The sequence below is a fragment of the Eublepharis macularius genome, chromosome 12, assembly GCF_028583425.1.
Source record: "Eublepharis macularius isolate TG4126 chromosome 12, MPM_Emac_v1.0, whole genome shotgun sequence".
Classification (NCBI taxonomy): Eukaryota; Metazoa; Chordata; class Lepidosauria; order Squamata; family Eublepharidae; genus Eublepharis; species Eublepharis macularius.
In genome coordinates this window covers 57211588-57239564 of record NC_072801.1, presented here as the reverse complement: position 1 = coordinate 57239564, position 27977 = coordinate 57211588, and the positions used below count along the sequence as shown (strand labels likewise).

At 45.0% G+C, this 27977-nt stretch overlaps 1 protein-coding gene across 1 annotated transcript; it reads right to left on the bottom strand.

Moving 5' to 3' along the window:
* Positions 1-333: 333 nt before the first annotated feature.
* On the bottom strand, positions 334-26779 carry RNF112 (ring finger protein 112). The gene is made up of 14 exons (XM_054992407.1): positions 26566-26779; positions 19177-19251; positions 17750-18050; positions 15131-15349; positions 14247-14384; positions 11733-11837; positions 11582-11632; positions 9710-9766; positions 8644-8730; positions 8150-8276; positions 6415-6545; positions 5844-5897; positions 4837-4911; positions 334-1979 (listed from the first exon to the last, which is right to left on the bottom strand). Exons 2-14 carry the CDS (start codon positions 19197-19199, stop codon positions 1434-1436), a joined length of 1914 nt encoding a protein of 637 aa, XP_054848382.1. The 5' UTR covers positions 19200-19251; positions 26566-26779; the 3' UTR covers positions 334-1433.
* Between the last annotated feature and the right edge of the window lie 1198 nt (positions 26780-27977).

Below are 27977 nucleotides of genomic sequence, written 5' to 3'. Positions count from 1 at the left end.
TGGTGGGATGGAAGAAGGGTCCACAGTGCAGACTGAAGTAATAAGATGGACAGACAGGCTGAATGCTTCCCTCCAGCCTTCTCTGGTGTCCTGCCAACAGGCTTGTTTTGACTACAGTTTGCTCACATCTGGATTCTGTCCTCTCCAATTAAGTCTGCAAGTCACCAGAGGCTGTAGTGTTGTAATGGCTGAATTCCAGCGAAACCCGCTATTCTTCTGGTGTTTCCATCAACCTTTTTTTGTCTCGGCATGATATGTGTGTGGGAGACCTACATATGTGGATTCTAGCCAACATTCAGTAAAAGGAAAAAAAAACACATTCCAGGCAGGAGGTGAAATAAATAAATGTATTTCCCAAAAGATGAACCAAGAGAGGCTAGGTGAGCAGGAACAAGCTTTCGGCAGCCATAAAAATCAAGGCACTTAGGATCAAATTGAGAAATGTCTCTGACAGTAACTCAGTTGAGTATCTCAGAAGACATTGCGCCCTACTCTGTGCCTCTGGACACATCAAAATAGGCTACTGTGAGGAAAGTCTTTCCTGAGGATGGGGCTTCATTCCTCTGAGGCAACACAAATTTCTCCTAAGCCCTTGCTGCAGCGCCAGAGACAAGGAAAATCTGTTAATCAATTATCCACACAATGTGCACCACAGAGACAGAGTATGAGGGTGCTGCAAGTTAACACCAAGTCCTAAAATCACAGCAAGAGGGGGAGGAGGTACAGCTGAATTTCATTTAAAAAAACCCCTTAGCTCTATCCCATGGCAAATGCCATCTGACAACTCTTTTCGGCAGAGGATGAAGGGAGAAACTGGCTATTGCAAAGCACTTTTTTGAGAGAGCTGGATAATACATTGCTCTGTGCTGGCAAGTTCATCTCAGAATGCCCAGCACAGTGATAAAAATGTCACCCGGTTGCTCCCCAGCTCAAGCTATTCCTAAAGCGGAGCTAACGGAAAAGAGACAGACCTAGTTCCCCACCCTCTCCACTTTGTTCGTTTCCTCAGGGTAGGTGCGAGAGAGGAAAAGTGGCTTGTTAGCCTGACAAAAGCCTGCTGATCTCCAATAGGTTTGCGGTTCCCTGTTCCCTTCTTGAAGAGGGATAAAGGGAAATTGGGGGAACGCTATTCCCTCACATACTGTCAGAGAGAACACAGAAGGTCACACTGCTATGTTTTCAGCCATCACTAATGAGGTCATATCTCCATGGCGATGAATACAGGAATGCACCTCAGATTGTTATTCCATAACTATTAGGGGGAGATAAATTTTTCACAGTTAATGGGACAGAGGATCGATTACAACATTTATCCCCCCCTCACCCCTAGGATCCATATCTCCCTGACAACAGAAGGGAATGCAGATGATGGTATAATCTACCACTTGGCTGCAGATGAAAGGGTAGGCCTCAGGACAGCTTTGTTGCCAACACTAAGGTGTGTCCTGTTGACCAATAAGAAACATTTGGTCTGACATTTCCTCCTCAACCTCTTCAACCTCCACATCTCTTTCAGACATTCTATGGGCCTCCTGTGCCCTACGCTCCCCTATTCTGCTCCCTACACCTGCCCCTACTCCTCCTCCAACTAATGCAAAAGTGCCCGTCCCAGCCAAGGCCCCAATGGCAACTGTGGCAGCCGTTCCTGTGCTCAGCACAAGAGCTTCTGCAGCCAAGATAGCGCCTGCCACACCAGCCCCAATTACCCCACCTGTCAACCCCACGGCACCCACTCCAAAAGCTACCCCTGCTGTAAGGGCATGGGATTTGTAACGACGCCCATAACGTTCCAGGAAATCCCTAGCTTCCCTCTGCATGTTGGACTCTAATGACAATCTGGAATTTGTCCGGTCTTCCTCTTCTCCCTCTAATGTTGCCTCGCACTCTTTGACCAGCTCCTGTTGCTTTTCTTTGAGACGCTCTGCCATGGTGCTTGGTAGGACTTTTAGGCCTGCAAATAGGGGGCGTGAGAGCTGATCCTAAGGTGAAGGAAAGAAGAGTAGGATTTCAGAAGAGGGTGAGGAAAAGGAGAAAAGTAAAAAAGGGGGGAAATTACCTCAGTACCAAAACAAACCCTCACTAAAATCCAAGTCATACCATGTCACATCCCTCCCAAATCCTATAAAATGAATATCTCCACATTGTTCTAGTAGACTTCATTCCAACTCTCTTTTTCCACCAATCCACCTTCTAGACAGAAGTAATCCAAGTCTTAAAACCACTCTTTGAACGTCATCACAGATGGGACACTGGAAGGCCTGTGATTTGATTTTTCCAAGGTTTTTTTTGTAATGCTAACAGAAACCACATGGGTTCCCTGTTTGGATTAGGATTTGCTGGGTGTTTGTGTGTGAGAGGAGGCCCCTGTGTGGTTTTGCCAACTGAAACTAACCCCCTCCCCCTGCTCACATATAAAACCTTAAGCTAACTTCAGTCTCATTCTTTCCCTCTGAATATTCCTCTCCTCGGTCTGTTATCCTCTTGGGCTCACAGAAAAATCACAGTCCAGTTCACATAAGAAAATAAAAGCAGTGCTGCCAGATCAGACCAATAAGAAACGAATGGCCTCTCCCGTAAATGGCTAGCACAAATAGAGGGATTATCCCAGGGAGAGTCAAAATTATTACACGCAAATTTATACTTGAAATATTATTTACTATATATCTTATTCATTGTCCACAATGCTTATAGTTCCTATAGCAATTTACACAAAACTCAAAGTCCCAGACTTGTTCACAAAAGCAGTCCTGTGTCCAATTGGTCCCAAATATGTATTCTCTTGATCATAGGAGTGTTGAACAATGCAATCCGGGCCGTGCGCCCAATCCGGGGCCGGCTGTTCATCGGATTTCGTGAATATCTTCTTCAGGGGCGTGGCCTCTGCGATCAACCTCTCATACACTTCACCACTTTTTACAAATGCTCCAAGGACCAGGCGGCAGTATCTTCATTAGCACGCCAGGACTGCTTTTGTGAACAAGTCTGGGACTTTGAGATCAGACCAATGGCAATCCTGCTTCAACCAGATGCCACTGGAAGGACTCTCTTTTTTGATGCCCCTCCAGCAACTAGCATCCAAAGATAAATTTCACCTGGTGCCCCTGAATAGTATAATGGAAGAGAGAAAGTCCACATTCTCTACCCCAAACATAAACCTCAATCATTTCCCTCCTTAATAAACTTTTCTAGAAACTGAAAAAAAAAATCCTAAGTCCTTATGTTCCCATCTCTTAATTTTGGTGACTCTTCTCTGCACTCTCTATCCAGCCCTGCAATATCTTTTATGAGACACAATGATTAGAACTCAAGTTTTGAGTCCAGTAGCACCTTAAAGACCAACAAGATGGCCCAGGGGAGGGTCTGTGGCTCAAAGGAAGAGCCTCTGCTTTGCATGCAGAAAGTCCCAGTTTCAGTCCTTGGCATCTCCAGGTAAAAGGATCAGGTAGAAGGTGATGTGAAAGACCTTTGCCGGAGACTGTGGAGCGGTGCTGCCAGTCTGAATAGGCAATACTGACCTTGATGGTCTGATTCAGTATAAGGCAGGTGTGTAATCTTTTGAGAGTCAAAGCTCCCATCATCAGATACAAGTAGGAATAGAGATCCCTGAGCCTTTATATCACAGTCAGAGAGGTACTGCAAAGAAGGGAGTCAGGATGCAAAGGCACAATGCAAGTTATAATCTACTGATTAGAGCAGGGAAGAAATGTTTAGGGGTAGGAAGTGCAGAAAATTAGCATCTGTAGTGAGCTAAGAATCCTACATCCTTAGTCAGCAGGGTGGTGGTAGTGGTTGGGTTTCCATTGTTCTGAATTTGTAAACAAACTCAAGTTCAGCAATCTTGTGTTGTAATATTCCCTTGAAGCTTTTCTACTGTACAGAACATAACTTAAGCAGTATTCCAAATGTACACACACGATACATCTATATGATTATGATATGGACCCAGATTAACACAACTCTGTCTGAATATTCCCATCATGGAGTTTGCACTACTGCCACACACTGAGAGCCAAGAGACGAATTACACGAGAAGGAGCACGTGAAGGAGCTGCAATGTTAGCAGGGAAGCTGAGTTTTAAAAGAGACCGGAAGGCTTTGTCAATTTCCTCTCTCTACAGAGCCAGGGAGATGGCTGCTCAGAGGGTTTGCCTCTGGAAGGCTCTGTCAGTTTCACTTCCACTTTTAAGAGGCAAAGAAGGAAAAAACAAACCCTCTGAGCAGCATCTCCCTGGCTCCGTAGAGAGAGGAAATTGACAAAGCCTTCCGGTCTCTTTTAAAACTCAGCTTCCCGGCTAACATTGCGACTCCCTTCACGTGCTCCTCCTCGTGTAATTCATCTCTTGTAGCTTGGCTCTGAATCAACATTTTCATCATGCTACTCGTCACATTCACAATTCTTTCTCTGACAGTCATTGCCAGTTCAGATCCCAGCAGAGAAGATATTTTTGCCCCAAATGTGCGCTGCATTATCCTTACTTAAAAGCAGACTCCCCTGCTACGCTGCTGCCTGCTCAACCAGTTGGGAGAGAGCATCTGGGAAATCTCTACCATCTGCTTTGATTTTGAGGTCGTTCGGCAGACCTGGCCAATTTGCTGCTCTCCCCCAATTCTAGATGGTAAGAAAAACACTCTAAAAGTCCCAGAAGCGCTAGAAAACACTTCATCTTTTCAATCAATATCTACCTCAAACCATCAGTCAGGCCTGCCACCAGAATCCTATACCTTTGTACTCATTTTCTAGACCCAAATCCAATATTCAAAATCCCGGTAACCTTCTTCTCTACCCCCAATCATTTCTTCAATCCAATCCAATCTTGTCTCTTCTTCTGCTCATACCTGCTCCTTAATGAACTCTGTAAATTTGCTCTGCAGGGTCCCAACAGTATTCAGGTTTTTAAAGATGATGTCCATCTGTAGAGAGAGAGAAGAGGGGACAAAACAGAGGGTTATAATGGGGAGTCTTTGGTTGTGTCCCTTCAATTCTCAAGGCCAGAAGAAGCAAAGAGAACATATAAAGCTGTTTTATACTGAGCCAGGTCTTTAGTCCATCTCAGTACTGTCTACCAGGGCAAGCCTGACCACACAGGTGAATTAGGCAACTGCCAAGCTTTTGAGGTGCCAACTTAAATGCAAGTGTAGTTATATGTTTATTTTTAAATCATTCATTTCAAATGTCAAATAAATAAGGATAAAAGTTTATTCTCTTTGTTTTCTATGTTGAAGGTGGTGGTGGTGGTGGCGGTGGTGGTGGTGGGACACCAATCTTAAAAATTCACCTAAGGCACCAAAAATCCTGCTGGCCCGGCTGCCAACTCCAGTTCACAGTGGACCTTTAGAAAAGTAAAGGTATTTTCTAACACTAAACTCCTTTTTAACTGGAAGTGTCCAAGACTGAACTGCGTGCAAAACCTTCTGCGTGCAAAACATCTGTGCTAATGGTAAGGAGGTGGGTGCAGAATAGTCATCCAGACACCCACCACTTTTTCAGTTAAGAAAAAAAAAAGACGATGAGAAGGGATTGTGACCAAATTATGCATGACATAGGGAAAAGTGGACAGAGAACTTTTTCCCGATTTCCCAAACACCAGAACTCTGGGACAACCAGGAAAGTTGACGGGCAGTAGAATCAGGGCAGACAAAAGGAACTACCTCTTCACAGAACATGGAATTAGCATGTGGAATTCACTGCCAAGAGATTTAGTGAAGATCTCTAAGATAGTATTAAAGAGAGCAGGCCCATTAATGGCGAGCAGCCATGATGGCTAAGTAGAACCCATGTGATCAGAGGTGGTACACCTCTGCATACCAGTTGAGGAGTAAGTACAGGACAGGGAATCTGGTACCTTCACAGGTGAAGTAAAGTGAAGTGGATGTTGCTTCATGAGAGCTGATAAATGCTAGAGAAAGAGAGAGACAAAGGAGAAACAGCTGAAGAGAGGATACAAAGCCAGACCCTTCACATGATAAGCAAAACACTGCTCCACTGCATTTGATCATTTTTATCCTGCTCATTCTCCAACAAGCCCAGGATAGCATACATGGCTCTTTTTCCCTCCCTTTTACCTTCACAACACCCATGTTAAGTAGGTTAGGCAGAGAGAGAATGACTGGCCCAAAGTTACCCAGTGAGTTTCCAAGCAAAAGGCAGCTTGAACCCATGTCCCTCCAGTCCTAACCTGGCTCTCTAACCAAGGGATCCCCAGCTTTAGTGGACTTGTCTGTGCCACTGGAATTCTGAAAACAAGAAGTGAATGCCAGACAAAATGGCTGCCATGGGGATGGGTGGGGCCTATCAGAAATAGCTGCTACAGAGATAGGGACCAATCATAATGGGATGTTACAGCACAAGAAATTCAATGGATGTGAATTGTCCTGGTCTTGACCATAGTAAAACCAGCATTCTTCATTTCTTACCTTTATCTTGGCTGCAAATTGGGCTCCAGTAAGAGCAGCCCCCGTCTGGTCTCTCTTTAAATAGGTACCAGCTGATTTGGCTAAACCACTTACATAATCCTTCAAAGTTTCCCGAAAATCATCATCCATGTCTGGAATAGGCAAAAAATAAGGTCATTCAGGCATGGAAGTGGAGTTTCATGAAGATGCAGGCAATGGGAGGATATTTATAGTTTAGAATCCCTGATGCCATTAAGGGAAAATGAAACAAAAATTATGGTGGCTGCCATCCTTAAATTAATGGATTGGATAATAATTGGGGGCTGCCATTTTTTTTCTTGGTAGCTCTCGTTTCTTTAATCACGCTGCTGCAAACAAAAAATTCAACTGGCATAGTTTCTCCCATAGTGTATTTCCAAAAGAAATAAGCAACATGTCTTTAAAACTGAAGAGGTGTCCCTGCGACTGACACGAGGACACCATCCCATCTAGATCTTCCAGACACTGTAGTGAAGGCCCAGAATCTGCACTTCATGATACTCTTAAGATGGAGCACCAGAGGAGTGGAATACTTTGATCTTATGCATGCTTACAGGGAGTAAGTCCCATTGAACCCAACTGGGGCTTGCTTCCAATTAAATAAGCATCAGACAAGGCTGTAAATTAGGTTAGACTACACTGGGTCAAAAGAGATTTCAGATTGCATCAAGAGGCATTAGGACACAGAACCAAGGAATGGTTTGTTCTCCCTCCCAAGATGTGTAAGACAGCTCTGCCTCTCATTAGAAGAAACAGATATGGGCTGATTCGGCACGGCTTACCTGACGCTGGAACGTTGCGGAACATGCCGGAAAAAACACAGAAGATTGCGTTTTCTCGCGCGAGTTTTGCGCAACATCCAGCTTCAGGTAAGCCGTGCGGAATCGGCCATGCTCTGTGTGTGTGTAAAGTGCCACCAAGTTGCAGCTGACTTATAACGATCCCATAGAGTTTTCAAGACAAGAGGCAACAGAGGTGGTTTGCCATTGCCTGCCTCTGTGGAGCAACCCCAGACTTCCCTGGGCGTCCCTCATCCAAGTACTAACCAGGGCTGACCAGCTTTGCTCCCCAGATCTGACGAGATTGGGCTAACATAGGGCCAAGCTACACATGACGAATGACACTTGAACGGCAAGTGGATTGAGTGGAGGGCAAGTGAACAGAGAGAAATACCCTTGCCGTTCAAGTGTCATTCGTCATGTGTAGCTTGGCCCTCAGACCATTCAAGTCAGGATAGACATGAACTACTACAGGCTTTTTATTATTATTTTGAAAAGGAACAGTCTTTCCTTGCTTCTGCATATCAGTAGACTTTGCTGAAACTCGAAATCTGTTTGTTACCCACATCACATAATCTAATTATGCCTGTAACTTCTACTACAAACAACATTCTGTGGGGATTTTTATACCTTGGAAATCTTTTTCTCTCCCACTTTGGTTTGTGCGCTGGCCCGTAGAATTTTAGAGTGCTCAAAAGTCTGCTCACTACTGAACCTAACAAAGGTATTTTCTCAAAGGCATTGATGGTTTGGGTTTCCGCCCCCTCAAGATCAGATGAAAAATTCTGCCTATTTTAGAGGAATTTATGGAACTGATGCTCCACCTAGTGGAAGGATGGGTGAGTATCTCTGACTTTCCACAGAGCTGAAGTGGATTATAGATACTAAGATGTGCAAGAACCTGGGAAGAAAAGGAGGGGACTGTGGGAAGGTCTTACCTGCTAGGGTGCCCTCAGTTCCCATCACCAGCTTCTTGCCAGGGAAGGGCATCAGGTAACAGTGAGTGCTGCTGCTTTTGAGTGTCTCCAGCGCTCGTGGGTGCTTGCAAGTATCAGACTCCAGCTTCTGCGGTTGAGAGAGGGAAAGAGAATTAGGCTGAACAATTCTGGAACTGCCACCCAGAATCAAGCTTTCTTCGTACTGTGGATGGGAGATCTCTCTCTCTCTCTCTCTCATTTTTAATCCACCATTCCTCCAAAGAGCCCAGGGCTTTCTCTTTCTCATTTGTTCCTCACAACAACCCTGTGAGGCAGGTCAGGCTACAAGAGAGTGACTAGCCCAAGGTCACTCAGTGAGCTCTGAGGTAGAGTTGAGACCTGAACCTGGGTCTCACAGATCCTAGCCTGACTAATACACCACTTTTTCCACAATGCCCATCCAAACCACACCATCAGCTTTGAATTGCATCCGATGTGCCCATCACCACTTTTACCTGTATGACCTTTTGGAGGTATGCCTGGCCTCCCTTTAGTCCAAAAATTGGTGGGAACGACCAGTCACGCACTAAGAGATCAAGTTGCTGCAACAGAGAGAGAAACTGATTGGCCCCACATTCTGTGAGACATCTCCTTCCTCCCCTTCTTTCAACTACGGCCCATTCATGTGTCATGGTACCACAAAAGGAACCACCGCATATCCTATCTTCTTTCCCCTTAAATTAGCAGAGTGCCTTGATATGCTACTATGTACTGGAAAAGTTCTTTTTGTGATGGTGTGTTAAAGGAGAAATTGTGCATAGGAGAGCAGACGCACATTATTGGATTAGCTGTAAGAGAGCAGCCACCACGTGCCAAGACTTCCAATGGCTAGTTCTCCAATGGTGCTGTCAATGGGCCTGCCAAGAATATACTTTGGATGGTTTTGTTTGGATAACATGGCTTAGATAAATACTTGGGGGATAGGTTCATCAGTAGCTATTAGCTATAAGGGCTGAATTAAATCTCCATCTTCAACAGCAGTGTACTGCTGGATAACTGTTCGAGGGGTGTGTGGGTGTGCTTCCAGGCCTTCTGGCTAGCTACTGTGTGAAACAGGATTCTGGCTTAGATAAACCATTCATCTGATGCAACACAGGGCTACTCATATTTTTTATGAACCTGGTCTGAGTGGGCTATCTGCTTCCTGGATAGACTTCCAAGTTCTGTTTTTTTTTTTTTAATGATGGGATTTCATCTGATTTTCTCTCTGTGTGTGTTATTTTGGGACTAAGCACAAGCAGATAAATTATACAGGAACAAAAGTAGGGAGAGGGGAGCAGAGAGGAGCTTCATTAGCATTGGTGAGTGGGAGAGAAAGAGAAGGGTTGACAGCGAGCGAGAGAGATGTGGGTACCAGGCGGAGGACTAGGCCGGAAGAACTGGTTGCAGCAATGCAAGTTCAGGAACAAAAGGGCTCTTTCATCAAATGGCGAGATGGAGGGCATGAATATGGTGGGAGGAGGAAAGGAGAACACAGCATGATCCGTAAGGGAAGGAAATGGAACAGTCACTGCTCTTTACCTGAATGGGCTTTAAGCCGCAGCCACGTCCCACCGCCTCAGCTACGTAGACAAACATCTGTGGGGCAGAGAAAGCCGGTGAGCCTGTGAGGTCTGGTTCTCTCCACCCTGTTGCCCAGCCCTAAAAACCCACTTCTCACTCAGCTACAAGGGTATTTCGCAGCATTTATGATCATGTTCCACCTGCACCCTACCCAAGAAGACTCACAGCAGCAAACATGGGGTTATCTTATGGAATTGTTGGTTGAACCAGAGAGGCAGAGAATCTGTAAGAGAGTAACAGTTCTCTGGTGGCCGTGGGTCTGACTCATGGACACTGCCGCCATTTTAGAGAAGAATTGGGCCTTTTAAAAAATGTTGTGAGGATCAGACCCTCAGTGCAGACAAACCAGGTGGTCCCCCCCCCCCCACATGCGCCTTTTCAAGTTGAAGGCCAAGCTACAAGTGACGGGTGACACTTGAATGGCAAGTGAACAGACTCACATGTATTCCTCCCTATTCACTTGCGCTCCTTGTGATCAAGTGGAGCGGAAGTGAACAGGGAGGAATAATGTGAGTCTGTTCACTTGCCGTTCAAGTGTCATTCGTCACTTGTAGCTTGGCCCACAGAAGCAGCTGTGGGGGAAGGGTCTGTTTCAGCACTTGACAAGACATTTGGGGGAGAACAAGATCCCTGGCCCTCCCAGAGCCAACATGGCATTTTTTAAATGCCCAGATTCTTCTCTAAAATGGCATCAGTGACTACAGATTGGACCCATCGCTGTCAGAATGCCTAGCTTGGCCCTAAGGCAAGCTTCATAGCAAGCAGGAATTTCACCTCTCGTCCCTGTAGCCCAATACTCTTTCCAATCCCTCTCAATGTGAGATACGTATTCTGATGCCCCAGCTGTGGCCCATTGGAAGAGACACCACCCTCAGAAATCATCTTTCTCCAGGCTGGCCCAACCACATAGGCCAATTAGGGCACCAGGCTTAACATGTGCCAAATTAGACAGAAGCAATTTTCTTTTTACAAATATGTATCTCTCTTATCTTTGGACTTCTCATTTTCCTCTACATTGGTTGGGGAAGGGGCAAAATTATAGTTCGGTTATACTGCCAAAAATCCTTGTGTTCTCTCTTCCCTCAGGATATCAGGGGCAGAAAAAACACCAGAAATAGGAGGATGGCTGAAATTCACTTGAAACAAATAAAATTTTCTATGGGACATGGTTCAGTCTATCCTTTTTTCTCAACCTCAGGACCATCATGAGTCAGAATGGCTGGTAACTTGAGGGGGTTTATCGACTTGCTGGAGTGTGGCTTGGCTCACTTGCTTGAGCCACTCTCTGCAATTGGCTCTTTGTGCACTCTCTGGCAATACACCAGCTCTCTGCTTGTGACACATTGAAATCTGCATCATGAGGACTGATTTGGTGCATGCTAAAGGATAGAATATCGTTTTCTTGGATTAGCCCAGATCAAGGATAGATGACATTTTGGGCTAACCCAACCCCCATAAAGATATTGGTGTGCCAGCAAACAACATGCAGTGGCAGAAACTAGGGTTAAACTTGGCCAGACACATTGGGAACAAACTAATTCTCAGAGTTGCTTCCAGTACTGCAGGAGCTCTCCTCAGTCCCTTGGGCACAGAACTGGCCTGGTGTACTGAGCAAAACAGCCCGGCGTGCCACTCTTCAGCATGCCTGTTTGGGCTTGCCTAGCCCTAGTCTGGATGATCTTTGATTTCTTCCAGTTTTATGAATCTAGTTTTCTACTTCCTCCAAACCTGGTAATAACTCAAGAGTCCTGGATCTCAGCCCCCACCCTCTTTTCTAGTCCATACCATTTCCACCCACTTTGCTCCTACCCTTTATAGCCCCTCACTCACTTCCAAGTATTCCAAATCTGTTTCCTTCACCATGGTAGACAAATTGAGTATCTAGAAAGACAGCAGGAGGAAACAACAGAGATGTCAAAACTGATGTGCAACTTAATGAAAGGAGACTGGAGGAAGATGTATGGGAAGTGGGGGCCTTCACCTGATAGGAGCTGAGTAGCATAGAGAAAGTGGAGAGCTTGGTGCTAGCTTCCTTGCTTCTCTCCAGATCCAGAGAACCTTCTGTGTCTATCAAAAACACGGCTACCTGAAGAGAGGGAACACAAGATCAATGATATAGGAGAACAGAGATTAGTTTGGCCAACAGGCTTTATAGTTCTGTCTTCTTGCTCAAAGATGTGCATTTGGGAGGCATTATTTACTTAGAAGATCTTTATGCCACCTTTCCAGAGTCCTGATTGAGGTGGCCTGCAATTAAAATACTAAATTATCAACATAAAAATTAAGCATTCAAACAAGCCCTGAGGCATAAACACAGCATAAAAGCAGAACAACTCATAAGTAGAAACCACCAGCTGCTCAAGCACTTGCCCAAGAATGGAATCTTAGGCACTAAGCAGCCAATGTAAGAAGGTAAGGTAAAGGGAACCATTTGTCCAAAACATACCCATGGAACTCACTGCCACAGGATGTGGTGATAATCACACAGAAGAGGAGGCTACCAGTGATCGTCTGCAGCGGCAGCACAACTACTATTTGCAGGGCAGAGATAGCCCAACACATTGTGGTAACTGGGGCTGAAAATCCAAACTTCGTCCACCCTTCTGCAGTACAACTGCAATTATAAATTAAATAAATGAACGCTTGCTGCCAATTGGATAGACCCCCTTTCATGGACAGGATTTGTCTGTGAACCCAGAGATGGATATTGCCATTGCGAATTTCTCTGCAGCACTTGGCTGGCTACTGACAGATCACGGGCTTAGCCAGGGTAGAAGTTCTCAAATGAAAGTCTGCAACCAGGGGATGGAGGCCAAAGCTTTCCCCTGTTGCTGCCTCCTGCAACTGCTACTCAGAAGAACACCACCTCTGAACATGGAGGTTCATTTAGGCATGTGATGGCATCATGAATTTCCGGCCATCTCTACACCTTGTGGCGGTGAGTTCTGTAAAATCAACTGCACATCAGGAAAAGAAATACAAGGTGGGATGGGCCCACACTGCTTGCCACCTTAATGGCCAGATCCATCTTCATTTAATGGTTTCTGGAGAGTCCTTAGATAGCGGAAAATGTGAGACCTTTGCTAGTGCTGGGAGCCCTCACTTGTGCCAGTGACCCAGTAGTGTGTCTTGCCCTTGAATACTTCAAAATGGGAGAGGGAAGAGGAAAGGGGTTACTCTGATTCCCGCTTCTGAGGAGAATCTGAGGAAGCTTCTGAGGCAGCTGACAGGGAGCTCTTAGAATATCTCTGCAGACATTGATACAAGTCAGTGTGGAGCAAAGAAGGATTTCCAAAGTCCAATTTTGCAGGAGTTTTATTGTGGCTGTATTCTGTATTATGTGTTTCATTTGTTAACTGGGTTCTGTGTTGGGCCTACACGGTAGAAGACTCTACAGTTAATAGGTTCTCTCACTTGGAGGCTACTGCAGCAAACCGCACAAATTGTAGACTATAAAAGAAAGAGTAACTTCAGTATCACAAGATTGCACCTTAATTCAGGCTCCCAAGTTTCTCCTCCACCTTAGAATTTGAAGCTTTAAATTGGAGGCAAGAGCACCTACTGCTCATGCTTAAGAGAGTATGAATGACATCCAGAAAAGTATAAGTGGGAGCCATAATAGAGCCCTCTGGCATTTTCCAGAGTATCATCTTTGCAGTTTCAGTATCTCAGAAACTATGGGTTTTTAAATGGTTTTGTTCCTCTTTTTTAAAAATAAACTTTTATTAAAGTTTTTAACATAATTATAATAGAAAAAAGAACAAGAAAAAAAAGAATAAAAAAGAAAAAAGAAACACACACACACATATGTGTCTTTGGTGTATATATATATATATATACACACACCAATATAGTGGGAATATATACCAATTTTCCATTTGAAGCAGTCTATCAACAGTACATATTCTACAGCAAATCTAACATTACCATTAGTAAATATTTCTCCTTTCCATTTATATGTTCCTTTGCTCTCCTTAATCTTCAAAAACATGTCATTAGTTCATCACATTCTATTTCATGCAAAAAGTCTATAAAGGGTTTCCATATAATTAGATATTTCTCTAAGTTCTTTGCTAAAGAGCTTAGAGTTCCTCTCATAGCTTCTCACCAAACGAAGTCTCCCATTTGCCCAGGTATGTCTTACTACATTTTTCAGCAATGGCAGAATGCTTCAGTCCAGCCCTGTTGATTTCAAGCAGCATTGTGGTCCAGTACTAAAAATACTGCTTTCAGGCAATGGCCATTGCTATATTTTCACCCCAGGGCCTCAGGAGTAAGATGTGCCCAAATGCAAGCTGAAAGTAGATTTTGCTATTTGACTGCACCTAACGTAATCTTTGCCCTGAATTTTCCAGATCATTTTTGTAAATAATTTCTGGTTGAGCACACAGGTGTCTTGGATAGCATCTATTGTTCCCAGAACATAATCACTCACCTCTTATCTCTCTTGTCCTTTTCCTCACTTACCTCCATAGTCTGTGTCCCAATCTCTTACCTTTCCCTGTTCACTGGTGATCCAAAATGGCTGACTCCACAACCACACCCCTTTGGTGGTGCTATTAGGACCAGGTTGCCACTCAAATCCTGTCAGTGGTTCATCTTCCTGGCCCAAACATGACTCCTCCTCAGCTCCCTGCCAAGAGGAAAGAAATGAAGAAAATGGGGACTCAGTTTTAAAACAGGTAGGGCTTTGGGTACCAGGATGACAGTGACCCCTTAGCTAGAAATGCTCTACAGGAAAGAGGGGTCCTGCAATCTGGTGCTTTATCCCCAACTTTAACAGGCATGTAAGAATACTGGTTTGAGTTTTTTTTCTTTTCTATATTAACATTTGAAAAAAAGATTTCTATTGCAACCTTGCAGGGCACACTCTGGCATATTTTCATTCGTGCTAAAAAAGAAAAACCAAACAGAAATTAAAATTGACACGGGGCTTCTAACTGCAAGAGAAATCCACAGAAGTAAAATATTGCCCCACCTGGGGGAGTGGATACGTGTGGGGAGATTGTACCAATGGGGTAAAAAAGCATCCGGGGGTGGGGGGTGGGAATTGTCCTGTCTGTTTAATAGAGGGGCAATGGGATGTTATTTACCAAGTGATGTTATGTATCTCAGTGCCATGAAAAGTATCAGCTGCCCATTTCTACACAACAAAAGTCTCTATTAAAGGAGCAGGATATATTTCTCCAGGCCTGTTCGCACTCTTACCAGTGCTGCTTTGCAGAGTCATATGACCAGCCCTAAAGAGCAGAGATTCAATGCGCTAATCAGGCCAGGAGATATCAAAATGCATATTTTCACATACAAATCTGACGATAATCGGCTACTGCAGGCCCACCTTTCTACGTGGCATACAATAGCTCACTTTCTCATGCTCACCAAGTTTTGAAGCCTCCGCAGTAGGAAGTTCTGCAGGAAGGATTTGCCACGGCGTTGCTCCCCCAAGATGGAGATCAGGCAGATGGGAGCATCCTTCACCAGCTCCTGCTCCAGGCAGCTGCTCAGGGCCTCCTCATCCAGGGAGAGATTCCCTTCGTCATCCAAGCCCACCAACTGCACCGCCTGTCCTGTTGACTGCCCTGTAGCTGTTATCACCTCCTGAAAAGAGACAAGACCTTGATAGGGCAGAACTAGCCCTCTTCTAGAAGCTCTATTGTTGCCCAGTCAAAATCTACCATCCCTGCTGGTCTTAATTGGTTGGTAAGCCAGCATCCTTAGAAGACTGAGTCAAAGAACTGGGCTGCACTCACACGTCACCATAAATTGCAGCTTACAGTTGGGTTAAATGCCATTTATGATACTTGAATGCAGATAGTTCAGCAAACCAATTTTTTTTGGTAAGCACCAAGCTAAGATTTTAAACTAGGGCTTGTAACTGGTTTGTACCGATCGTGGTTTCTTGTGATATGTAAATTCACAAATTGGTTTGTTGAGTAGCTATTACCCTTGAGGTGTCACAGAGATGGCAATACAAGAGAGATGCGCTCCCTGCTAGGAGGCGCGATGCAGACAAATGGGAGCTTCCTCACAAACTGGAGTTGTTACGTACATCTGATATATAAACCAGCTTTTTGCACAAATCGAACAAAGCAAGGTTCATTGTGATGTCTGAATATGTAGTAAGCATGGGAGATCTAGGCTCAAATCCCCACTAAGCCAAGATACGAAATGACAGGCCCCAGGCCAGTCACACTTTCTCTCAGCTTAGCCTACCCCACCCCCCGAGAGTTGTGATCAAGTTAAAATGGAGGGAAGAGACCCAACTGGAGGTGGGGAAGGTTCTCCCCACCACTGCACCTTGTTAATTTGTTTTATTATTTGTATATTGATTTTAGTTTTTGTTTTTATCAATTTTAACTGTTCACCGCCCAGAGCCCCTGGGATGGGCGGTATATAAATTGAATAAATAAATAATACATAAATAAAAACTATTTAATTCCATCTTCCCTAATTCTCCTTCTTACCACAGACCCCAGCCCATGTGGCTTTTGTCCATGCAGGTCCCCCCTGATCTCCAGAGTAGTCTGTTTGGGTAATCAAAGTGGACCTCTCCTCCCTTTATTACCAGTGGAAAAGTTGGGAGGATACGTCCACATGTAAGCTTTTTTTGAACTTCCTGGAGGAAGAGTGGGATCAAATTGGGTAAAAAGAGGAAAATATAGCAGTCCGTTTGTGGTGGCAATCACGGATTGGCAAAAGTGGTGGCTGTCTTGAAACAAATTTGGCTGGCAGATAATCTCCGGTTAGCCCAGGATACCTCCTCCCATTCCGTACAGCCCAGTCTTTCTGACAGGATCGGTTCTATGTGTCAGGCTGGGATATTTTAAAGCATGTTTTCATCACATGCCTTTTGACAGGAATTCCAATGCATAATTCACTTATGGTACTCATCCCTACAAAATGCTATAATAGTGATGGCCTCTAGCTTTGAAAAAAAAAGATTGAAATAAAAATTAAACATGGATAGATCTATTAACAGCAATTAGTTACTGGAGTCAAGTTGAATCTCCATTTATCCCAGCAGTGTACTTCTGAATATCAAATCCTGTGGACAAATCAGAAGGGAAAACATCCTATCCTATTTGTGAACTTCCAAGAGGCTGGCAGAACACTGGACTGGATAGGTCACGGCTGAACAGAAAGTTGTGTGAATGAAATGTACAATTGACTGAATATTTATCATGTGGCGTAGTAACTTATGTTGCCGTGATCAACTGGTGGGTAGGAAGGTCAGAAGAGATGGAGAGCAAGAAACAGGACAGTCTATGGGGCCTGCTAGGTAAGGGAAAGAGGAAATAGTGGAGGAGGGGAAATGGAGATGACCCCTGCAAACCCTTGTGAGTCCTGCACTTGTTAGATCTAATAGTCAACTGGCTGGCTTCTGTGCAGGTGTCAAAAGTTGCCCAATAGAGACACCCGCAGACAATTATTTCTCAGACATGCAGAAAAAGAAGCCCTTTTAGATTAACAAAATGTAAGAACGTAATGTAACAGCCCAGCTGGGTTAGATCAGTAACCCATCCAATGCTGCAACCAGTTGCCCTGGAGGAACAAACAGGGCACGGAGGCCAAGGGGCTGATGCGGCCTTTTAGCAGTGCTGTTCAGAGGTCTGCTGCAGGTTCCCTTTAGTCACCATGGCTAGTGGCCATTGATGGACCTCTCCTCCATGAATCTGCCTACTACACCTATTTAAAAGCCATCTATGTTTATAGCTGCCCTGGCTTGGATAGCTCAGGTAAGCCTGATCTCGTCAGATCTCAGATGCTAAGCAGCGTTGGCCTTGGTTAGTAATTGGATGGGAGACCTCAGTAAAGACCATGGATGCAGGAGTAGGCAAAGGCAAATCATCTCTGTTAGTCTCTTGTTGTGAAAACCCTTCTTGTGGTTGCTATAAGTCAACTATGACTTGAGGGCATATTTATGGCCATCGCTACATCCACTGGCGGTGCATCTCACAATTTATTTGTCCACTGAGGTCTCCCTAGAAGTGGTCATACCAGCTCCCTTTCCATCTCCTGCAGAGGCATCTGTCCGATTTTTTCCACCAGGTTTCGCAATCGAGTATCTGGTTTCATCCTCTCAGGGCTGCAGGGATGGCGGCATTCAGGGCAGCGATATCCATGGGGTGAGAACCCGCTCCAGTGGGCAGACAGGCAGACCTTGCAGAAATTGTGCCCACAGTCGATGGAGACTGGGTCCTCAAAGGGTTCCAGGCAGATGGAGCATATGATGTCTTGATGCAGGGCATAGATCATGCCTCCTGAGGGCTTCTTTGCGGGGAGTGGGGGTGAAGCTGACCTGTAAGGCATACAAAGGAAGTATATAACTATATAAACACAGAAACAAGTATTTGAAAAAAATACTTGGAGGGGAACAAACAATTGCCAAGCTCCGTGTGTTAAATCTAAACTTTAAGGCCCTAAATATGAGTGATGAAATAAAGACGGTTCAGCCAAAGGCTTTCTAGAAATGTGGTTTTGAGGGGGAATCTGAAGAAAAAGAGAATACCATCAAATTTATTTTTCTAGTTGCTCTCCAAGTAGCTGGGGAACAGCAATGCCAGGTGTGAAATTAACAGATAACCAATAAAGCAGATACTGGAGTGGGGGGAGAAAGAAAGTGACAGAGCCAAAGAGATTCTTTGATTAAACTGACTGCAGGAAGGGAGGACTGGATGCAGTGGAGTTTACCACGTAATCTTTGCCTACCGCCCTCTAGATCAGCGGTTTGTAACCTTTCATCTCTTACTTCTTACCAATCAGTTTATCCAAAAATCTGGGGCCCAAGCTGCTAGAAACCAAAAGCCCACTTTTCCCAAGATGGACATTGATATGTTTACAGGCATTCTGTTACTACTACTAGCATAACCAAAAGGTCATAGGTGAACAATTTGTGGCAGGTGAAGTAGCCAGGAGACACAAGTCACACTTGCAGGTAGACACATGGACTGAGGGAGAGTAAATTCTTAGTAACTGCTATAAAAGCCCTGCATCCCACAGGCTGATAGTTGATAATTGGCTTAGAAGGATGAAACTCTGCACTGGATGGCACCAGAAAGCCCCTGAATCCATTGGACCCTTCCAAATGGCCTTTAGAATCCATTCAAGCAAGGGTTACTGGGTGTTTTTGCAACGTTTTAGTTGAGGCATAATGCCACACCTTAGTGTAGTGCAACAGGAACAAGTCTCTTCTTGCATGCTACTTCCAATTTAGCACAAACCACATTTTGCTCCCTGCTTCATTGTAGAGCAAGAAGTTCCAGTGATGTTCAACAGAAATCCTACAGAAATCCAGTAACAATATTAAGGTAATTCAGATCCAGTTAGTTCCCTAATGATTTACATCTCTGTTTTCTGTTTTTTAAAAAATTTTTTTGCACGTGCGCGTGCACGTGCACACACACACAAATCACAACCCAACTCACGGTTTAGTGTTTGTGTTTCCCATCCTGCAGCAAATGTGGTGCCACCTGTCTCCGTTGAGATAAATGTCCCTCCTCCTAGAATGTAAAAAGATCATTGCAAAGTGGAGCAAGGCCTTCCCTTTCACGATGGCCTGGGTGATGTAGGGAATTTGGAATGGAAGTGGGGGGGAGTGGAAGAGCAGAGATGAAGTCCTTCTTTTTCTTAAATACAGGAAGGGGTATGGAGGAGCCATTTGGCCAAAAAGATGACAATGGCAAGAACTCATAGAGCCAAGCTACAAGTGACGAATTACACTTGCCTGGCAAGTGAACAGACTCACGTGCATTCCTCCCTGTTCACTTGCCATTCACTTGCGCACCACTTGATCAAGTGGAGTGCAAGTGAATGGCAAGTGAACAGGGAGGAATACACATGAGTAGACATGGGCACGAACCCCCCAAAATTAACAAACCGGTGGTTTGTGTTTCGGTGCCGCCGACGAACTCAAACCAGTGAACTGCAACGAACTTTTCCCGTTGTCAAACCAGTTTAAGGTTCGTGGGTGTCAGAATAGCCCCCATTGCACTTAGAGAGCCCATATTCACAGGGAGTGTTTAGCAGGCTCTCCTCCAGCCAGCACCCAAGTTTGGTCAAGATTGCAATAGGGACCTTGGAGTTATACCCTCTCCAATCCAAGGCCCCCAGGAAACTCCCACTCAATACAATTAGAGCCACCAGTTGACGTTGGCCCAGTGTACAAGGGGTTGGCCGTCAGAAATGCCTATCAGGGTTTGCAGGGATGAGATTGGAGTGCCCATGGCTACAGAACACCCCCTTCCCCCTCCCTCCCCTGGGTGTCTTCTCCCATGTAACCAATTGTAACCAATTTGAAGCTCCATGGTTGGAAGGAAGACCTGCCGATCAAGGTAAGCTGGGCTTCGATTCGGGTTTTCAGGGCAACAGAAGTTTAGGCATTCACCCAGCTCCGTTTCCAAGGGAATTGATTGATGGTGCCTGACTGTCTGGCTTCACGAACCGCGGGCGAACACAACAAACCGGGCTTCCAACGAACGCTGGTTCATTGGCCATGGACCCTCACGAACCGCCGTATCGCGAACAGATCAGGCAGTTTGTGGGTTTTTTTGGTTTGTAATGCGGTTCGTGCCCATGTCTACACGAGAGTCTGTTCACTTGCCAGGCAAGTGTGATTCGTCACTTGTAGCTTGGCTCATAGCTGCACCCTGGCCATTCAGAATATGTTGTCTAAAAATCAGAAAGTTTCAAATGATCCGAGCCACACAACTCTTGGCAGATCACTACACGAACTAGATCCAGAGGAGTTAGCTGTGTTAGTCTGTAGTTGCAAAATAGTAAAAAGTCCAGTAGCACCTTTAAGACTAACCAACTTTATTGAGGCATAAGCTTTTGAGAACCACAGCTCTCTTCGTCAGATGCAGGGCTCTGACAAAGAGAATTAAACTAGGGCTCCCAGCCTTCAGGTGGGGTGTGGAGTTCTCTCAGAATTACAGCTGTTCTTCCCCATCGGAAATGGTAACTTTGGAGTGTGGACTCTGGCGTCATATCCCCATTGAGCTCCCTTCCCTCCCCAGGTACCACCCAAAAATCTCCAAGAATTTCTCAAGTCAGAATTCAGAGGAGTTAGCCGTGTTAGTCTGTAGTAGCAAAATCAATCAAAAAGAGTCCAGTAGCACCTTTAAGACTAACCAATTTTATTATAGCATAAGCTTTCGAGAATCAAGTTCTCTTCATCAGATGCCTGATCAAAACTGGGCAGATACCAGTTTTGATCAGGCATCTGATGAAGAGAACTTGATTCTCGAAAGCTTATGCTATAATAAAATTGGTTAGTCTTAAAGGTGCTACTGGACTCTTTTTGATTGATTTTTCAAGTCAGAATTCTCAACCCTCCCATGAACCCAGCAAGAATTATGGATTTATTTAAGGAGAATGTCTTGCAAGGACATCAGGAATCAGGTGGTGAAAGGCACCATTTGGAACCACTCGATATTTTTCTCTCCACTTTTAAAAAACACTCCTAAAAATCCCATTGAGAAATTCGGTGTGGTTCAGAGACACAGGTGTCACCCAAAGACTGGTGGCTGAATGTGGGAACTGAGTCCATTGCAAAGCATTCACCCCACTTTGGAGAAAATCATGTGCAAGAATCAGAAACCCCCACTGAGCGCTCCCTTCATTAGATACAAGGAGTAGAAAAAGGAAGTAGTCGTTATAATCCATGCAGTTGGAAGGGAGCTCTGACTCTTGAAAGCGCATATCCTGGAAGTCTAGTTGGTCTTTAAGGTGCTGCTTTAATGTGCTAGTTGGTCTTTAAGGTCTTCTACTGTAGACCAACATGGTTACCCAGCTGAAGCTACTCTGAGAAAGACAAGAAGGGAAAAAATGCCTTATACTTTTCTTTCTGTTTCATGACTTCTTTCTTTCCACCCTTTCCTCTAATTTCTGGATGTCATAATACTGGGGGAGAACACGCACTGTCACTTCCTCAACTTTTATGGTCGCCCAGGATTGGGGAATTTCATAATTCAAAACTCCTTGGCCTCAGTGTTTCCTCCTTTTCTTTCTCTTTCACTTCTGGACTTGTGTAACTTCATAGATGGTCAGAGGGTGGGATGGTTAGGCTCAGCGCTAATGCTTTGGCTGAGCATGTCTTGCTCCCTAAAATATGGGCAGTATAGGTAAGGTTGCCCTGCGGTGAGAGAAAGGCAGTTGGCACATGCTCAAGGACAGTGACTTGTGGGGAAAGGGTATATTATTTATTTTACTATTAGGCTGCTACTAGGCTGTACTCTGAAGCTCGAGGCAGCTATCGAAAAAGAAACATGTAATAGAGCCATTCATATACCAGCACGAAAGTACAAATAGCTAGAAATAACAGCAGCTTTGAACAAAGGAAACAGAGAGAGTGACAAGAGCAAACCATCTGTAGAAAGGAAAAAAACAGAGCAGAATCTTAAACTGGCAGCAACCAATTGAAATAGCAAACTATCAGACTACTTCTAAAAGACAGCTACAGGTCTCTCTCCACCATGTTTTTAACTACCTGGGTCATATAACCACTGATAGAAAAGGAAAAAAATATATTTCTAAACACAGTTATGATTCAGAAGACAGCCTCCTCTCCCAGCCAAATAATAAACCAAAAGTTAGCAGCCACTGGTGGGGATAGGAGTGCTAAGCCATAGGAGAACTATGGTTGCCAGCCTCCAGGTGGTGGCTGGAGATCTCCTGGAATTACAATTGATCTCCAGGTGACAGAGATCAGTTCCCCTGGAGAAAATGGCTGCTTTGGAGGGTAGACTCTATGGCATTGTACCATTCTGAGGCCCCCTCACCACTACAAACCCAGCTCTCTCCAGGCTCCACCCCCCCAAATCTCCAGGAATTGCCCAACCTGGACCTGGCAACCCTAAGGTGAACCGATTGTGATTGTGTACCAGATTCTAGTCACAACTGACAGGGAAGGATCCTAGTAGTCCTCCAATGACTGACCCTACTTCCAAATATGAATGGGCCTGTACTTTAAATGAGGCCCCATTCAAATGGAAGGAAAGAGAGATCTCGTCCTGGCCTGTAGACACACTGGGGCTTGGCAGGGAGTTGCAGTAACTTTTGGGTGAGTATATCCCTGGAGATTTAAGGCCTGAAGAAAAAGACTAGTCCAGTTTTGTGTTCATAGGCTCCAGGACTGAGGCCAGGCCCCAGAAAAAAGATTCCAAGTTATTTAATTTTTAAAATATATATTTTGTGGTTTTAACTATCATATTATGGAAACAACAGATACCATCTGAGATTCCTGTGCCTAACCAGAAAGTATTTATTTACCCACCACTCCCTCACCCCCCCCCCCAAACAAACCCTATCTGTCTGAAGGGTAAAACTTGTACAATCATCAAGAAAACACTATTCCTATTCCTTCCTATCTTCCGGTGACCTTTAGATGAAAAACAGTAACTGCCTATTCTTGCTAGCAGGGTGTTTCTTCCTGTCTGATTTCAAGTTCTACAAAACTGCTGGAAAGTTGTACTAAAACACACTGCTGAAAAATGTGGTAAAACATGACCGTAACCAGTTAGTGGAGATAAACCGCTGACATGGACCACGTGCTATCTCCTGGATTATTTGCTGAAATTCTTCTAGGTGGGAAGGAAATAGCAGGTAATTAAGAACTGGAGCAGAGTATGCAGACAAATCCCTCTGTGGCACAAGACATTTTGAATGTGTGTATATGGCCGTTCCCACGCACGTTGAATAATGCACTTTTAATGCACTTTAGTTATCCTTTAGAAGTGGATTTTGTGTTTCACACACAAAAACCCAGTTCCAAATGATCACTAAAGAGCATTGAAAGTGCATTATCCAACGTGTGTGGAAGCAGCCTATATCTAATACCAGAAACAAAGTGGCCACCCTATAACCACTGGTGGATATGATGAAAAATGTTGTATTCCAGTCATCTGAACACTGGCTTTTTTGAAAGATCACTCCCCTCCCCGCAAACAATCAGAATACTTCTTTTGATTTCGGGAGAAAAAGCACCAACATGACTGCTAGTCTTAGCGGCTAGTTTCAGCCTGAATGACCCAAATTGGAGGAGGTGTCCTCATGGAACTATCACGAGTCATATGAGCCTTTTCATTAAAAAGAAATGAGGAGAAACCTTGTCTGAGAGAGGGAAAACAGAGATGGCAAAGCGAGCACTAGCGTTATTTATTGCAGGATTTGGGATAGGCTAGGATGGGCGGCCATCAAATGTGGACCAAGCCTAGCTATATGTGGAGAGGGGAGGAGCCCCTCTTGTCTGGAATCACTGCAAGCCTTCTCTTGCTCATTCAGCATTTCTGGATGGAGATGCTGAGCATTTTACACACAGCATGGTGAAGATCACCCTTGTTCAGAAATTTGTATGTGCTAAGATGCACATGGATCTCTCACACATGCGGTCCAGGAAGGACACAGATTCTCTGTCTGCAAAAGTATACCTCTCGAGAATTGTTTGTGTTTCTGGAAGGCATGGAAAGCTGTTAGGAGTCCTGGAGCTCCATGTATCAATGGAAGCCCCATGAACTTGTGATTAGAGTTCAACAGTGGTGGTTTGCGATAGAAACCCAAATCCATGCAATAACAATCTTTCACATTTCTATTGTGCTTTGAAGCATTCCAAACAGTTCTCAAACATTATCTCACTAATCCACACAAGAACCCTGTAAAATAGGCCCTCCCCCCTGCTGCAGATAAGAGAGACTGCCTTGCCTTTATCTTCAGTTTGTGGTGTTGAAACCAGAGGTCCCAGCTTCACAGCTTGGTCTCCAGACCACAACAACGGCAATTTAGCCACAAGGGCACTGCTTCTGAGTGTTGGCTACTGTGCAGCTATACTGGGTGTGAATGTGCTAACAGTTACCCCTCTTTTAGGATAACTGGAGAATATTTACCAATGAGAGACTCAAACAAGGCAGGGCTCTAGAAAGGACAGGCAGAAGACACATAGGAAGAAAACAGGCAGTGCCAGAATGTGAGTGACCCAGAAAGATCAGGGCTTTGTTCCTTTGTGGCCTGCTTCTAATTTTGTAGTTTAAGAACATTATTTCAGTCCTTCTGATCCGTCACTGTCCCAGGCTGTGTTTGAGTCCAAGGACACTGCAGAGGTCAGCCTCAGTCAGAACTCCATTTCATTGCTTAGTAAATGCAAACCAATGATTCATAAATAATAATAGTAGTATTAATAACAATATTAATTTTGTGCTGCTGCCAAACCTTTTATGGAGTTGCTTTTTCATCTTTTTTATGCATGCTGCTACTGATTTAATATATTACTGGGTTGTATTGTATCTAGCATACTGTTGAGTTGCTAGTATTTTTTTAAAAAATACCGTTGCCATTACTTTATTGAATTAATCATGGTATGTCTTTGAGCTGCAATCCTAAGGGCGCTTTCCTGGAAGTAAGTCCCACCGAATGACATGAACGTTTAGGTTATCCCCTTGACGTTTTAATTTGTTCAGAAACCCTGCAGATAGAGAGGCCCATCAGTAAACTAAATGGATGCATAAATAATACCGAGGTTGCAGGTTGCTATGCTGGTCCAAAGCAAAATCGCAAACCAAAAGGCATACGATACTTTTTATTATTCAAATCATACCAAATGGTGTGCAGCCTTTGCAAGTTTTCCAGAATTCTTTGTCAAGCTGGATGCTATAAAGGGGTGGGTGGGTAGAGACACTGCTGGCCCTAATTTTAAGGTCTCTTCTCTGCATCCTGGTGCAATGCCAAGCAGCTCTGAAGAAAGAAATGCTGTGTTGGGCCAGGGTATGGCTGGCTCTATGTGTTTTCTGGTGTGTGTGTATTTTGCAGAAGTGACCCCAAGGCAACAGTCCTACCTACACTTATTAGGAGGCCAGTCCAATTAGCTCTGTGGTTGACCATCTGCTTTCTCTGTCTGAAGTCCCAGGTTCACTCTCCAGTAAAAAAAGGATCAGGTAAACAATGCGAAAGACGCCAAGGCCTCAAAGATCTGCTGACAGCCGGAATAGACAACACTAACTGTCACAGCTCAATACTGCCTTATACTGAGTCAGTATAAGGCACCTCCATGTGGAGCTTGCTTCTGAGCCACAGTATGTATTTTACTGTGGCCATTTCCTCATTTTGGTCATTCGGCTCCCCCTTACCCACAATGCACACGTGGTGTGAAAACGTCTCTTTCCCTCTTCATCTTGCGCAAGGGACAGAGGCTGCAACGCCAGCCACAGTTCCCCGGGGGAGAAAACGCCACCGGATACAACGGGGCTTGGCTCCCAGTAAACGGGCCTAGGTTTGGGCTTCTAAAAACAGCTCCCGGAACGATCCTTTAGAAACTAAGCATGCCCCCTCCCCCCCAAGTGTTGCTCCTTAAATATGTGGTCGGCTGCTTCTAAAGTTCTCCTCCTCCCACAACCTCCTTCATCCTTAGACATTCACAATTTTAAAAAACCCATTTGTGGCTTTAGGGAAAATTTAATTTTAGCTCCCCAACGAAGGGAGCCGTGCCTCTCAAACGGTGATATCCTAGTTGGTCTCGAAGGTGCCGCCGGACCGGAATCTTGCTCTTCTACTAGGGCCCATCCCAGCGACCCACCGGCACCTCTCCTGACTTCTCCTGCGCGCTTGTCAAAATGAATGGCCGCGGAACCCAGCGCCGGCGCGATCCACAATGCACCCGGGGGCGCAAGGGAGCTTAATGTCGAGGGATGGGCGAAAGGGGGGGGCGTTTTTCCTTTCCTGACCCCTGAACGCGATGCTGCACTGGCTCAAGCGGCTCCAGGGCCGACCAGCCTCCCGCCCGCCCGCAGGAGCAGGTGAAGTCCCAGCCTCTCCCTCCACCGCCTTACCTGTCCCCGATCCGGATCCGCGAGCACACCGAGGCCCCGGGGCGAGGAGCGGAGAAGCGAAAGTAAAAACATTCTTGCGGCAATCTGGGGCCGCGGCAGTTTCCTTCCTTCGCCGAAGCCGCGCGGAGGGCAGCGCGGATTGGCCGGCAGTGGGCGGCAGAGCAGGTGCGGGGCGGAGCAGGGAGAAGGAAGGAAACTCGGCGCCGGAGCTCCGAAACACTTGGGAAGCAATCCGAAGGCCGCTTCCTTGCGCGTAACCATCCCTGACTAGCGAGGTGCTTCCGTATTTCTCAGCCTGGAGCGGTCAACCCAACATGTAATACCTTGTAGAGAACCAACCCTAATAATGCCATACACCGCAAGCCTTGTGGCTCTACGGAATTCTTCATTGGGGCGAAAGTTAAAAAGAGAGGGGTGGAGTGAGAGAGAAGTAAAAGATGCTTCAGGCCTTGAGCTTAAGGTCTCCTCTGGTAAGGACCCTAGGCGAAATGTAGAGCAGGTATGCGGATTTAAAACGGTGTTGGGATCAGGTTGCAGTCTGGGTGTACAAGGTGACCGCCAAAGGATGTAATGCTGAAGAGGAAGTGTGCAGTGGTGGTTAGAGCAAGAGACCGAGGTTCAAATCGCCATTCAGCCTGCCCTGAACATGTTTCTTCATCGTGAATTTAGATCAGATTGGAAAATGGTCTTTATTCATCTACGACACATATGCCTTCCTGACCACACACTTGTTTTTTCTTTAGTTGGTGTGGGAATAAGATGAAGGAAAGAGAACGATCTGTGTTAGCCAGTGCTCCTTAGAGGAAGAGGGGCAGAAATGAATACATTTTTCAAAAAACCCTGCCCCTCTACTTCTCACATTTTGCACTGTTGATAGGGATTATTCAGTTTCTACCTTTTAAATATTTTTCAGAATAATTGTTCCAGCTGCATTGGGGGGCTTACAATTAGATTGATGGTAAAGGGGGAAAGTATGTAACCCCCCCTTCCAGTAAAGAAATAGATTTTGGAGTTCATAATAAGAATCTGATCCAGATTCTTACCACTCACAGTGACTTGATCCAAATTTGTGCTTTAGATGCTTGGCAAGTTTACCCCCCTCCCTGTATCCTCTGTTTCCTGAATAGGGACCTTCTGTTTATAACACAACAAAGTGTCTTTGTTGTCCATTGCATAGCTGCACAGTGGCAGATTTCAAAATTATCCTCCTTAAACAAAAAGAAAGAAGTTGTTTTAAAAGGGAGGCTCCAGCACTCAATTGCTGAATTGTAATTCCTCTGTTTTGATCTCAACAGGAACTGAAATTGGCTAACTCTGCAAAAAAGAATTGTGTCTCTGTAGAAATATATGTATACTTTCCTATTCCTCAAGGATTGCCTCTTCCCATATTATTCAACTTGCCTCACAAATAT

Bases quoted from the DNA above. Each gene is read 5' to 3' on its own strand.
- RNF112 (XM_054992407.1), bottom strand. From the start codon at position 19,199: ATGGGAAACACAAACACTAAACC. The intron at 18,051-19,176 runs GTGAGTTGGGTT...TATGCCTTACAG, and splicing joins GGAAACACAAACACTAAACC to GTCAGCTTCACCCCCACTCC. The intron at 11,838-14,246 runs GTAAGAGATTGG...CCCTCTCTTCAG, and splicing joins TCACCAGTGAACAGGGAAAG to GTAGCCGTGTTTTTGATAGA.